The 15,246-nt window shown below is 32.5% G+C and overlaps 1 protein-coding gene across 3 annotated transcripts; it reads left to right on the forward strand.

The window, feature by feature from the left end:
- The first annotated feature begins 2,967 nt into the window (after positions 1-2,967).
- LOC120086122 (uncharacterized) lies at positions 2,968-12,154 on the forward strand. 3 transcript variants are annotated; one of them, XM_039042576.2, is made up of 15 exons: positions 2,968-3,390; positions 3,896-4,023; positions 4,189-4,260; positions 4,343-4,456; positions 5,081-5,149; positions 5,237-5,293; positions 5,383-5,436; positions 5,508-5,570; positions 7,915-7,977; positions 10,129-10,293; positions 10,384-10,539; positions 11,211-11,291; positions 11,394-11,455; positions 11,640-11,765; positions 11,860-12,154. In XM_039042576.2, the coding sequence occupies exons 1-14, from the start codon at positions 3,207-3,209 to the stop codon at positions 11,716-11,718; spliced, it is 1,347 nt and encodes a 448-aa protein (XP_038898504.1). In that variant the 5' UTR covers positions 2,968-3,206; the 3' UTR covers positions 11,719-11,765; positions 11,860-12,154. The 3 variants fall into 3 exon arrangements, with proteins under 3 accessions (XP_038898504.1, XP_038898505.1, XP_038898506.1); XM_039042577.2 differs by having other exon boundaries at positions 11,640-11,724; positions 11,811-12,154; XM_039042578.2 differs by having other exon boundaries at positions 11,640-11,724.
- Positions 12,155-15,246: the final 3,092 nt, after the last annotated feature.

Below are 15,246 nucleotides of genomic sequence, written 5' to 3' on the forward strand. Positions count from 1 at the left end.
AAACCATATAATTTTTTGGATATTTGTCTCCTAATAATAGTGTAAATTCCATTGTTTTTTCTTTTTGATTGTTGTTCGTTATTGTTTGATAAATCGAATCAAAGTAAATTGTGTAATCTTTCATGTTTGGTCGTGGTGGGTATGTCTATTTGTAGCTTGAACTATGTGATCACATCCAAGATATACAATTGTCGATTGGATAGTCTAGGGTTACACGATTGCATAGCAAATCGGCTTAAACATGTATCGCAGTTTTTATTCCATGTTTAGTTTCCACTTAATTCACCCCTTGTTTTTAACAAAAAGTATAGCAATGGAGTAAGAGAATTTTTTTTAGTACAATTAGAGTTGAGAGATTCGGACCTTGAATCTTGTGGTTTCTAGCACACTCGAAATCCAATTGAAATATGCTCAATTTGACGTTTAATAAGAAAAATTTAGAATACTTCAAACGATATTAATGATTGAATATCTTTTTCAAAATTCACGAATTTCAACTAAAATCCAACTCCATAGGCTATTTTTCTTTAAAGTCTGTATTAATTGTATCGAGACAAATGTTTTATATTCATTAAATGCATCTATGGGTAATAATTGCAACATTTATTATAGTTAAGGTATAATTAATTGAATTTTAGGTTGCATTTGGATAAAATTGAAAGTTTAGAGTAAATAATGACATTTTATTTTACTTCTACGTGGGGTGAAGGATTAAAATTTCTAAATTATTATATATGCATTAACCAGTTAAATTACGAGTAAAAGATGGATTCACTTTGCTAATTTATAGTAAAAATTGAAAATTTTCTTTTATAGTAAAAATTGAAATTTTTCTTAAACCTTCAATTTTAATGCCGGTCTAGGGCCTCTCCCTCCTAGAAGGGAAAGAAATAGTGGGGTTTAATTTCAAAATTATACAAATTAATATTGAAATAATTGTTTAATTCTGATTAGGTAGGTCCCTCCAGATTATTGAAGACAATTAACTACATTTTAAGAATCATTGATGTTTATTAATTATTTATTATTGGTTTAATTTATTTTAAGGCTTAAAAATGTTGATTTTCATGTACGCCGAGCTAAGTTATTTTTTATTTCTTCACTTCCATCTATTAGATTAAAAAATATGATCATTTAATTATCATTCAATAAATTTTAATATAATTTTTAATTATTATCGATTCATTGACATATATTTATACATGGTTACAACATATACAAATGTAGTAAACTTGTTCATGTGGCTTGTTTTGAAAATTATTTCCATTGAGGCTTGGGGTTGTTGTGTATGATAAGTTTAGTCAATTACAAGTTGGCTTGGCTAAACATTTTACTACGCTTTTCTCCATTTTATGTTTTCCTGAGTGGTTGATGTTAATTGACGATTCTCAATTACAACAGCTTATCTTATGTAATAGAATTCAAACCACAGATCTCTTAGTCGTCAACACATTCTAATACTAATTGAGCTAAAGATATTTTGTTTGATTTTATATGTATATTTGATGTTACATACATATAATACTTAGTTCATAATTGTTTTTTTAAAAAAGTTAGAGTTAGACCTTTTTTTTTGTTAGAATAACTAGGCCAAAATCTTTAAGGGAAAAAAAAAAAAAACAAACAAAAGAGGTAAAAAAAAGTGCTATTGTGACATTGAGGAGCATAATGAAAATACGGATATGGAAAAAATATAATATAATAATAATATAATATAATATAACTAAAATCATAAAATAACTAAATTATAAAATTGGATAATATGAAAATTAGTGGAATTTTGAAATGGACTAATGTGTGTGAACTTAAGATCCACAAATATGACGTGGACTTACATGTATCAAGCATGAATAACTACCCAACACATGGACAACGACACTAAACAATGGACGTCTATTTATTTATAATATTTACAATAAATGCCACAATATTTTCTATATTAGCAATATTAATATCCACATATCAACGTTTTGTCCGTGTATCTTTCGTGGGCTGATTAATGGGCCACGTGTCTGGAAAAACCGCTAAACGGTCCACACATTCAGATTTTTTTTTCCCTTTTATTTATATATAGAGTAAAAAAGAAGAAGAAAAAAAAACTATATATTTTTAAGGCTAGAATCCCAACCGCACATATACAACATATAGTCTATTACCTAATTCTTCACTCCATCCATTGTTGATTTTATTTTATTTTCATTATTAAAAAGACTAAATCCCAATTTGGTTTTTGATATTTAAAGTCTTTATTTATTTATTTTAATTTTGAACTTAAAAATCTATATTTTTCCTCCAATATATTTATTTTCTTTATTACTCATTTTTAATAGGAACATTTGCATCTTTTTAGTTCCTAGATTATAAGAATAGACTCATTTGGTTCTCGAATTTTCAAAATTTACATTTTTAGTCACTGATTTATTAAAAATAGGTTTAAAAAGGTTCTTGAAGTATTCTTTGTTTGATTTTTTTTAAAAATAACTATATAAAATTTAAATTTAGAAAAAATAGTTTTAGAAATGATGTAATTTTTCAAAATTATTATTATACTTTAAAATGTCATACAATTATTTAAAATAATTGTATAAAGTTCTTTGAGGAACTTTTTAAACCTATTTTAAAAACTTTCGTCACTAAAAAGCTACCTTTTGAAAATTCAGAGACCAAATGAATCTATTCTTATAAACAAGACTAAAAAATTACATTTTTAAAATTGAGAGATCAAACATAAATATTTTAACATAGCTAGAGAATTCTAAAAACTGAATAGAGTTAGAGAAATGAAACATTTAATTTCTTAGTTGAATGATAGCCAATCATTTATTTAGAACCAAATTTGTAATTTTTTTTTTATAGTACACCACCAAATAGTAAAGTTTGATTTATATGGAAAACTATTCAAAACCATGAGAATTAAAATAGAACATACGATTTTATACTAAAAAAAGGGGAAATGAAAGAAAAAAAAGGAAAAAAGAAAAAGAGAAAAAAGAATATGCGAGAGGGTGCAAAAAGGGAAGAAAAAAAAAATAGAAACAATAATATGATATAATAAAATAAATCCATTGACAATTGTCTCGTGGAACCGACGACAAAATAAGAGTGGATCGCAATGGCATAGTTTCAAATTTCAGCTTTGAACTTCGAAGAGTTTGTTCATCATTTCTCCCTTCATCTGGAGTTTCTGTGCCGAGATTTGAGCCACTATGGCGATCTCAAAGCTCGCCATTCTATCAATTTTTCTAGCCCTAGTCTTCACGCAGGTCCCCGCCGATGTATCGGTTGATGGAGGAGCGGAACATGTAGTTGAAGTCGTTAGATCGGATGATTCTGAGTTTTCTGATTTGAAGGTCGAATTGGACGAGCTTAAGTCCAGGATCCAAAAGCTTGGTTAGATATCGATTATCCTTGCTCTAGTTATCGTCTCTTATGAATTTTGATTATTAGCTTTTGATTTTGGAGGAAGCATTAGCAAGAAAGAAAAAAGTGGGAGGCAAATCGAATTTCATGGAGAACGTAGACCAGTTAGATTAATGGGATCGATAATTTCATATTATCTCGGAATGGCCAGATTAAAAACGTCATTGTGATTTGTAGTAATCTCTATCTGAAAGATTGATCTGTTGTGATTTTGTGAAGTTGTTTTTCATGTTTTTCGACAGTAAGGTACAGAAATTTTAGAAATTAACGGTTTCTCGACTTGTGGTTCTTCTATACCTGGAAAACTGGGTTTCGTTTTAACTATCAGCATAGGATGATTACTATTCATACTTGTGCTTTTCTTTTTGGGAATATTTCTCAAAATCTAAATTCGTGTCCTGTTGTTTTTTTTTTTTGTTTTTGTTTTTGCTTCTTTTTTCCGGTTGTCAACGGTTGACTTTACTCAATGCTGAAGAATCCCACCTTGATGAAAAAACCCAAGAATTGAAGAGAAAGGAGGAGGTGATAGCTCAGAAGGAAAAGATCATTAGTGCCAAGCTAGATAGCATTTCGTTGCTTGAAAGTGAGATTGCTTCTCTTCAGGTTTGTGGCAGTCTGGCAGCAGCAGTTTAGTCTTTTAGTCTTTCAGGATGGTTTAATTCTCAACTTCTGATACATGCTTGATCTTGCTGCTATAATTATCTCTGAAAACCCATATGTAATGCTTCACTCAAATGATGAAATTTTATAATCTATTATCGTGCCTAGAAAAAAGGGAAATTAGATGCTGAGGAGCAGGTTGGAAAGGCATATGCACGTGCTCATGAATTAGAAAGACAGGCAAGAAATGGAAATCAATATTTATTATTATTATATTTTTAAATCACTATCATCTTTTTGATGATTTACCACCCTTCTGCAGGTCGATGATCTCAAAAGGCAATTGGAGATACTGGATGGGGAGAAAGGATCCTGGGAAACTCTAGCAAATGAAGCTGAGAAGAAAACACATGAAGCCGGTTTAAGATTAGAGAATGTAAGAAATTATTTCACCAGTTTCTTATCTTATACTGCTGGTTTTTCAGGCTGATGGCTTTTTATAGCTTCAATATATGTAACATCATGATAACAATTTTGTTTGAATGTATTTACTTCTGGCATGAAGTATGACAAATGTTATCATTTTTTTTCTCTGCTACATCATCAACTGTTTATCATTGGTGCCTCCCTGGTATTTCCTTGGTGTTTGTTTAATTGAACTGATAATGTATGCTTTATCCTAAAGAATGGTACTCTATGCAGGCTTCATTCAAATGTCATTAAAGTCTCTTATTAGATTTAGATTTTTATCACTTTTCTGACATTTCTTTATTAGCAGATTCTTAAATGTGAAATGCAAGATTTTTGTTCCATTTAGGTGCATTGTCGTCGCAGCTAATCTGTTTGTAAAAAATTAAAATCAGGTCGGTGTATAAACTTCAGTTAAGTAGTCAGATTTCCTACTGTAAACTTCTAGGAAAGGTTATCTGTAATATAATGTAATTTTCCTTTTCAAACCATCTTTCTGAGTTATGATAGTCTTGCTTTTATTCTTTCTGACACTAACATTGTACACATGATTGAAATACCTGATGTTGGAAGATGATTTTTACTATTACAGTTCCAGAAGATTCATGAAGAACAGAAGAGCAGAATTCGTGTAACTGAACGGGCTCTTGAAGTGTCCAAGGTATGATGCTTCTGAACTTTATTAATCTAGACACCCTTCAGTGATGTTTTGTTCCAAACTCTGATTTTTTTTAAAATAAAAAATTAGGAAGAGATGAGGAAGGCAAAGTTTGAGGCAGCTTCAAAAATTAGAGAGTTGACAGAGGTAAAGTGTTTGAATAATGTAGAGTGGTGGATGCTATTTTAGATCAAATTTCGATTATGAGGGGGTTGCTAACTTTATTTTGTTAGCAGGTTCATGGTGCATGGCTCCCGCCTTGGCTCGCTTCACACTATGGCCAGTTACAGGTAATGCTCTAGTATAGTGTTCCCGTCCCCTAACTTTTACTCATATGAGTTCTGAAGGTTTACCTTTGCAGTCTTTGATCAAAACACATTGGAACACACATGCAAAACCGGCAATTGATGTAGTAATTCAGAAGGTACTATTATACAAGCTTCACTTCCTTCAAACTATTTTAACAAGGAAAAAATGTTACCGGTGGCATCTTCTCTCCTCCCCTTCCCCTCCTTTTTGTTCTTTGAATTCACTGGTTTGGGTCAAAGTTTTATTAAGGTGGAGTTGGGTTATGTCTTCTGGCATCTAGGATCTGTATGAATTGTGCTAGTTTAGTTGACGTGTGTAACTCTATAACTCAAATCTGACAATAAATTGAGTTGTTGGCTGGTTTTATGGTCTTTAGTTTTGTGTTTTTTTCCCCTCTCTTTATATGTATGTACCATGCATGCATGTGTATGCAGTGTTTAAAAAGTCCTCCCAGGCGCGCCAAGGCGCTAGGTGTTACTATTATTACTTATCAACCATGCAATGCCATGATCTTGTCTCGAACATGGCCAGCCGATATATTCTTTCTCGTGAGTAAGCCTATTCTATTGGACCTTATGCAAGGTTCTTCCATCCTTAATCAAGCTTGCCTTTTCTTTTGCTTCATGACTTGCATTGAAACATTTACTCAAACTTGTTTCACACATGAGCATCTTTTTGCTCATTGTCAACCTCATCTCAACTGAGTGTTCTCAACTTGACGCTTGTACTTAGCTTGCTCTCGGCAATGTATCTCACCCCTTTCATACATTTCAACGCTTTCAACCCTCTTATTCTTAACCGACTTACTCTGGCTTGACCTTGCCTTTATCTTAAGCTGAGGTATTTTCAACAGGTCAAAACATCTTTTTTTTCATCTTATTTCTCGACCATTCGGTTGTCCCACTTCTCACATCAAGTCGGGACCTTAACTCAGGATGGGTCCTGACCTTTCACAAGGCTAGTACTACTTTATCAAGCTCACTTTAAGCTTCCTGCTACATCTCAAGTCAAGAACTGGCTTAACTTGCCAACTAGGATAAGTCTTGTATCTAACTGGGCCAAGGCTAGCTTTGCAACGCTTACCAGGTGCCCACTGATATCCAGAGATGTCATCCCAAACCTTAGAGTGACATAAAGCTTCATTTTGCATTTGGGCACTTTATTGAGAACCAACTCTTGAGTCGTTTGTACTTACTAGGACTAACTGGACATCCACCAACCCGAACATTATCACGGCATGACGATATTTGCGACCATACTATGTCATTTGAGGATATTGTCGTGCTGAAACTTGAGTCTATATCACAACCTCTTGTCACTTTGAGGAGGCACAATGCTGGCACACTTGTGCCACTCGACACCTCCTCACAGGAAATTGTCGGAGACACTCGTCCAGCGACAGACCATGCCATGACACACGAATATGTCATGTGATAGCTCGCTTAGGCAACTTAGCCCATGGGTGGTGGAGAGCCAATACCATACCTCCCCCATTTAGGCCATTTCTTCTTTTGGGAAGCTTGCACGTGGAAAGTGACGGAACGTCACTTGCTGTCGTGGAGCACCTGTTTCAACTTCGATTCTCACGAAATCTGATAGGCTTGCATCCCTCACTTCATTGCACTTAATTTAACTTCATAGTCGCTCGTCCAAACTTTTGGGGCAACGTCTTAGGACCCTATTTGGCCCCTGATAAGCATGTCGTTGACCTTTTAATGCCAAAAAATCTTCTAATTCACTTCTGCCCTATCTTAGCATTCCAGTATACTTCATCTTTGGTGTTAAATGATGTATCGTCTTCCTCGATCATATCGTGACCCTTTCTTTGACCAGGGTCGATGTGCTTGCTTGTGCACGTTGGGGTGCTTGCTTATCTGTGTCGACATGCTTGCTTCAGGTGTGTCCACGTGCCTGCTTGCACCAACTTGGCTTGGTGGAAAGTCTCAATGTACTTTCTCATAGTGGGGTTGAGACACTAGGCGCAAGTCTGGACACACAAAATAAGACACCTTCTGTGAAGCCCTGAGGCCTAAAGCGCTGGGCCTTTAGGCTTTTTCATTATTATTATTTTTTAAATAATGATAATAAGGGCTATTTCTTCTTTATTTACCAAAAAAAAAAAAAAAAAAAAAATTTGCTAAGCCTAAATGCAAAGTTCCTTGTGTTTAGGATTTTTTTTTTTTAACTTTTATTATTATTATTATTTTCATATTTCCACTTTAACCATGCTTTCTCATCTTTATATAGTACTTGCATATATAATGCACCTCACAAAAAAATGTGTGCTTTTCTTTACATTGCGCTTAAGCTCTATAAAGACTTGTGCCTTTGAGCTTTAAAAAATGCCGTGTATATGTGTGTGTATATATTTTTTATTATTAGGAAACCTATATTTATTTATATACTAGTGTGTGATTCAGTGACTTAATCAACTAACTAATGTTTCCAATTTGCTGCAGGCTTCAGATAAGACAGCACAAGCAGCAAAATGGGCTGAACCCCATGTCAAAACAGTGAAAGTAGTAAGGCTTTAGATTTTATTTTCTACTTTTTTCTGCTTTGATTTCTTGGGCATTGACATGGTATCTCAATTAATGACTGTCTGGACTTCAATTCTCTAGTATCTTAATTCAATAGTTCACTACCTTAAAGTTCTCATATTTTACAATACAGGATTGCTTTATGCAATATTGTAGCCTCTCATTCTTATACTTTTAAGGTTATTTTCTTCCATGACGCTCAATCTAGAGAGAGTTTTCTGTGTATCACGTCATGCAATATTATAGCTTCTCATTCTTATACCATTAAAGTTCTTTCCTTCCATGATGCTCAATCTAGGGAGCTTTCGGTAATAATCCGAAAGCACAAATCTTCTCATCCACTTAGATAGCATTTGGGACGTTGAGTTGAGTCATGGAATTTGGAGTTTGTGGAGTTGTTTATTCTCTGTGGGTCTAGCAAGTGTGTTTGGACTGTAAATTTGTTTAACCTGGAGTTCTAACATTTGTTTCTAACTTGTTTTTTATATGTATATAGTTAGAACTATATTTCGATCAAATTTTTAATTAACACAAATTTTATTTTGAAATTTTCTACATTATTTGTTATACTTTTTTATTTTCAGTTTCACAAAAAACTGATATGTGTGGAATATGAATGTAACAAATTTTCATAATTTGAGATCAATTCTAGATGGCTTGAATTTGAATTTTACATTTTTTGATTTAAATGGACCAATTTGTAGATTTATAATTTGAATAAAAATTCCAAATTTGATAAGACCCCGTTCGGTAACCATTTGGTTTTTAAATTAAGTCTATTTCCTCTCAATTTCTTACGATGTTTTACATTTTTCTTAAGTAAAAGAGTTGAATTCTTAGCCAAATTCAAAAAACAAAAACAAGTTTTTAAAAATTACTTTTTTCCCCCAAAACTTGACTTGGTTTTTTAAAACATTGGTAAAATCAAAATGTAGATAATAAAGCAAGAAATTAGTGGAAAAGGTGTTTATAGGCTTAATTTTAAAAAACCAAAAACAAAAAACGAAATGGTTATCAAACGGAGCCTAAGATTCTAAATTAGTAAGTTTGTTTAAAATGTTAGATTCTATCCAAATTTTGGTTTAGATTTGGAATAGAATTCTTTTAATTGTCTGCGTTTCAGCTCATTGTGGAGCTCATTTGTGTTGTGGGTGCCTCAATGGGATTTTAAAGTGATGATGGAGGAGGTTCTATTGCATCCCCCTTCTGGGAGCGAGGGAAACTTTTGTGGCTAGCCAGTTTCTTTGCACTCCTTTAGAGAATCTACCTTGAAAGGAATAATAGGGCTTTCATGGATGCAGAGGGTAGTTGGGAGGAATTTGGACAAGCTCACATCAATACCTCCCTTTGGATGTCTGAACAGAAAGTTATTGATTTCTTTTCCATTAGTCAGTCGAGTTTGCTTTCTATAACTGGGCATCGGCTTCTTTTGCTTTTCTTTCTTTTCTCCCCGAAGAAAAATTTTGAGTAGGTCAGTGCCCAAGTTTAATGAATTCATCAGTAAACTAATGAATAATGCTGAGCTGGACACCTATAATTAACTAGCTTTAACAAGTAGAATGAGAGCATGACAATAATATTTTTTCTGTGCAAGGAAACGCAAACGCTTATCGATAGATTGAAATGATTACAAAAGAATAATCCAATCATGAGCCTCCTTTGATGATGATCTTGGGCATTGATCATGAGGGACTGAATTCTTAGATTGCCTTTGGATAAGCCCCTTTCCATCAATTTCTTCTTCTCTAAGGTTCCTTCTGGCAAAAAATTCCAGGGATTATTGTCCCGAGAACCAACATTTGCCAACAGAGGAGTCCTTATCGAGTATGAGGGAGTAAAGTCCTGGAAATTCATCTTCTAGTGAAAATGATCGCAGCCAAGAATCCTTCCAAAAAGATGTCTGATCCCCCTTTCCAACTTCGAAGGAGAAGTGATTCAAAACCAGATCTTTCTGTTTGTCAATGGCTTTCCATGGGCCCTTTGAAACACCAACAGATTTGTTACCAGGCTGCGGATTTAGATGAGAGCATCAACATTGTTGATTTTTTTCCCTGTTTGTTGTATGAAGTTTCTTCTGATGATATTTCTTCCGATAGTGTATTGGTCTCTCATATGCCATGACGTTGCTTGCAGAAATATATCCCAGCTGTGAAGGAAAGATGGTTGGTAGTAAAAACAAACGTTAAACCACATCTCGATACATTAACTACAAAAACTGTAGAATTTTATCAGACATCGAAAAATGTGATTACTCCTTATGCAGTTAGATCTAAAGAAGCTATTGGTCCGTACTATCTGGTATGCTGTCCATACTGTTTCATTTTTTCCCCTAAATGCAAATAGCTTCTATTCACTGCCAAAGATCCTCATTTTTTGTTTCGGTGGCAGGAAGTTAAGAAATTCAGCAAGCCGTATATTGATCAAGTTGCTACTGCTACGAAACCACACGTAGAAAAGGTTAGGGTGGTCTTGAAGCCCTATACGAAGGAATTAGTTCTTGCATATGGAAAATTTCTAAAATCTGCGGCTGTATATCATCATAAGGTAATGCATTCTTCCCCACTTGAGGATATGCACGTATATGGACTGGTATTTGCTGGCTTATGTACTTCGAAGTGCCTGTGTTATTGCCTAGTTTATATAATAACCTAAAAATTTGAAATTCTTTCTTTCTTTTTTTCCATTCCTAATCCCCCGAGTCTCTGGGTTGGGTTTCTACTCCTAGTCCGTCTCTTGCTCACAGTTACTATTTACTAAGCTTATTTATTTATTTATTTAGTTTTATTATTATTATTTTGGTTGGTGAAGAAAATAGAAATATAGAACGAAACTGTTAGCTACAATATATTATTCATTTCTTTTCTTTGACGTACCATATTCTCTCAAATTAAATGGCTATATTGGGGAAGCAGTATGGGATTTGGCTCTAATTTTGAATAAATGCAATTGCAATTTTCTGGCCACGTTGCTTAGAGTGGATTTATATATATATATATATAGGAGCTAAAAAGTGAGAAGGGTGATTGCAGAATTATCAGTGTTTGAATTGCCAAATGTTCAGCTGGAAATCTAGAATCTCCCCCCTTGATAAAAGGCTGTTGATTGTTATTTATTTAAATAAGACTGTAATATATGCCATTTCCCCCCTCAGAACCATAGTTATCTTTTTCTTGAGAGGAATTAACTACAAGTAGGCTATTATTTGTTTTCTTAAGGTTCAAGGTGCTGTTAAAGAGACTCTCAATAAACACGAATTGACCAGGCCGCTCGCAACTAGAGAGTTTGAATGGTTTGCGGTATGCATTTTATGTTGCTCAACATGAACTAGTTTCTTTCTTTCTTTCTTCTGACATACCCTTTCATCTCTCTAACATTTAATTCCAATTAAATTGCTGCAGGCTTCTGCTTTATTGGCTCTTCCTATTATTTTGCTGTTTAATATATGCTCTGCCATTTTCTGGTCAGTATTATTCATATAGTTCTATGTCAATTCAACTGTAACTGGCTCATCTTCCATTGATCTTATGAAATCTCTCTTTCTATATATATTGAACAACAGTTCTTTCTTATATGTTGTTATAATATATAATTGAAAATGGTTCTTTCCTATATATGAATAACTCAAGTTTCCTTGTCACTTGCAGGAAGAAAACAAAGAAACCTACTCGAAACACTGTCCACCATGCACGTCGTAGGGGAAAAAGGGAGCATCCTGACAAGTAGAAAGCAGTATGATATTACTTGTCAAGCTCTAGTGAGATCTTTTTTAGGTTCGAGTTGTTTCTTAAATCTAAAAGTAATGTTCTATATTTCAGCACGACCGTCGTCATCTGACTCTGTTTTGGTCTTCAATTGTCGATGCAGTTCACACGGGAGCTTTTGTGGTTATTGAGTGTCTTCTTGGCCATAAACTAATAATTAATTTTTGTTCTCTTAAAAAGTCGTGCAACTTCATATTCTTTCATCTTTTGTCATAGCATTTTTATAAATTATATCAGGAGATAGTCAGAGCCTACAGCCCGATACAAGTTAATGTAAAATAGTACGTTGTTTTATTGTTATTTTAGTCGTTTGCACTGTTATTCCTAACTACCAACTCTTAGATTAAACGCATGTAACATTATTTCTCTATAAGAATTTTGCACTTATTTGATTTCCACTTGGGTTTGTCTTTCATCTATAAGGTTATTTTGCTGGCATCTTTCTTTCGTTTTACCCTTTCCTCTTTAAATTGTTTGTAGTTATTAATTTTCCATCTATCTTTGCTGAAGTGGTTAATGTAATGCCCATCTAAAGGATGAAGATGTCAGAGGTTCAACTTTGAAATGATATAATGTATTATAACCTTAACTAAAATGTGACATCTTCAAGTTGGGCACATTTTTGCATGAGACTTGTGGAGTAATGTCCCAATTTTCAGCTTTCTTTAATATTTCACTATCCAAAAATAAAAAAGCTCCTTAAAACTGATCTCACAGCTAAAAAGAACACCAAGAAGATGTTTGGGGTAAAGAATAGAGTTATGAAATCTAGGAATTGTGAAGTAGTGAGGTCTACAATGTAAGGAGTTAATAAAATTTAAAATTGTTGTATTTTAGTTGTGAGGTTCACGAACTCTTTGGACCATAACATTAATGGGATAGATTCTATAGGTAAGACACAAAATTTCCAACAATTTTATGATCTATTAGATTTAAGTTGGAGAATGTTTGAAAGTTGAAATGGTTCAAGGGAAGGTTATATATATATATATGAAATTAAGGGTAATGTTGCCAAAAAAAAAAAAAAAAAAGCCCCAAAAGCTTTCACATTTGAAGTTGCATGTGTATAGGCCATGGTTGTTGATGGTCAAAGATGGCTACCATTTATTCAATTCAAAGATTTTGTTTTGTAAATTTGTAAATTTGTGTTTTTGGCTTTTCCTCTCGACTCTGATAGTCTTATGGCTGCCGACATTATTTTTCTTTTTCCACAATATAAATACCTAAGATTCTTTGGTATATTATTTTTCCAAATGGTTTTAAAATTTAGTTTTCCATCAAATTTTAATTGTTTTTGACTTGTAAAATGATTGTATATCAACTCGTTGTTTTACTTCAATTATCCTCGAGCCTACAATATATACCAAATCAAGTTAAAGAGAAACATTTTCCTTTTGAAAAAAATATGAACCAATAAGTTTACAATAATTTTTAGCTTTGAAAACTTAAAATATTGTGGTTGCAAAACTTCACTGGTAAATTGATTGTTCTCTCTCTCTCTCTCTCTCTCTTTTTTCGGGATTAAAATATAATTGGTCTCTCAGTTCTAGTACCTTTAAGATCATTTTGTTTCATTACAGAATTTCAATTCACTATTATTCAGGGAATTTTAAAATTCACCAAAAGTTTTTTAATACCCTCCAAATTTGTGGGATTTTTATGCTTGGAATATAGATAGAGACTGATTAATTAATAAATTAATATCAAATAATTATTAATATTAATTTAATTAATTATTAAATATAAATATATTTTTAACACTTAATAAATTTCAACTAATCATTTATTGTTGATATTTTATGTTATTTTAACTATTTATTATATTATTAATTATTAATATTCTTATTAATTTATATTTATTTAGCTATTTTTATTAATTAAATAAAATAATTTAAATAATTTTTAGTTTAAAAATATTCATTTAAAGATATTTTAATTGATTAAGTAATTAACTAATATAATAATATATTAAATAGTTAAATTTATCATGACTACATTAGTTGTTCTCTTACCTTTGATTTAATAATTATATAGTTTTGATTTCTATATACAAAATTGGTAAATCAAACATATTTATTTAACTTTCAAAGAGTAATTATCTTGCATATTCAAACACATACATTAATTATCCCTGGTATTTAAAATATATTTAAATTCCAGACATATAACATCCATACCCATGAAATAATATCTATGATCCAAACCGCTCCTAAAAGTTTAAATCTATTCTTAGTATTTTGGATAAATCTTAAAATAGTTTTTAAAACAAAAAGATTTGAGATGTGCCATCAATGGATGTAGGGGCAAGTGTTCTCTTCCGACCAACTAAATGCCACAAGAATTTAGTTTCAATTATTTATATTGCGATCTTTTCTTGCACAAATGACTTTAACATTAATCATAAAGACTAAAATTGACAAAATTATAAAATAGAGATTAAAATGATATTTTAATCGTATTTTTTTACCCCATTAATTTGAAGTATTAAAGTCTCTCCACGTAATATTTAAAAACATTTGAAAAGGAAAAAAAGTCACATATTATATATATATATATATTAACTTCTTTTTTTTTTTGGTGGTTGGTTGACATCCCCTCATCATAGTTACAGTTTTTCCCAATATTTGAATGGAAAAAAGAAAAAAAGAAAAAAAACAAAAACCTGAAAGATTTCACAAGGAATTCTACAGAAAAAATCTTACTTTGCTTACAGCTGAAGCAATGAATTATCTTTGAAATCTTTTCAATATTTAGCAACAAAGCATTCCCTTTTGTTCTTCATTTTAAAGAAAAGTATAATCTGAACACAAAAACAGTCCCATTGAAACAAAGAAATAATCAGAACCAAAACTCCAAACCACAAACTGATGATTGGAATTTCGAAAATGGTTTACAAAAATTACACAAAACCCATCAATCCAACAATCTCAAGTTCCTTGAAACGATTGATGGATCGGCAAAACGAGCAGAGAAAGACCTGCAGAGATTATCAGGCTCAGAGCTCCATTCTTCTCCATCAAAATTTAACTGATAAGCATTTGGATTATAATAAGAAGAACGCAACTCAACAGAAGAAGAACTGAAGATTTTTTTCTTCTCCTTCTTCAATTTTCTCCACAAAATCTGCCATCCGAATCGTTTGCTTTCTTGTTCATTCGAGCTCTGTCCCAACCTGATGCTTTGACTACGTGAATTACGCCATTTGATTCCCATTTTGCCGATTGAATCCCCAAATTGAAGCCTAAATTTTGAAATTTAGAACAAAAAATCAAAAGGGTCGATGAATTTAGTGTAGAAAAGTGGAGAGAAAAATGGAGGAGATCATTCGGTAATGGTTGGTTTAAAAGGGAATTCGAGATTGGTTTGTTCTTAACACAAGAAAAGAGCCGCCGAAAGAGTCTCTTTTATTCTTTTTCTTTATTTTTCGTCTCTCGAAGCAAATGCGTGTGTGGAAACAGAAAGAGTCGAGAGATGACAGCCTTATCCAATC

Source organism: Benincasa hispida, chromosome 9, assembly GCF_027475165.1.
Source record: "Benincasa hispida cultivar pf3 chromosome 9, pf3_genome.v1.1, whole genome shotgun sequence".
Classification (NCBI taxonomy): domain Eukaryota; kingdom Viridiplantae; phylum Streptophyta; class Magnoliopsida; order Cucurbitales; family Cucurbitaceae; genus Benincasa; species Benincasa hispida.

Coding starts and splice junctions, on each gene's coding strand:
- LOC120086122 (XM_039042576.2), top strand. CDS start 3,207: ATGGCGATCTCAAAGCTCGCCATTCTATCAATTTTTCTAGCCCTAGTC. Junction 5,437..5,507: donor CACACTATGGCCAGTTACAG/GTAATGCTCTAG, acceptor TTACCTTTGCAG/TCTTTGATCAAAACACATTG. Junction 11,456..11,639: donor ATATGCTCTGCCATTTTCTG/GTCAGTATTATT, acceptor TGTCACTTGCAG/GAAGAAAACAAAGAAACCTA.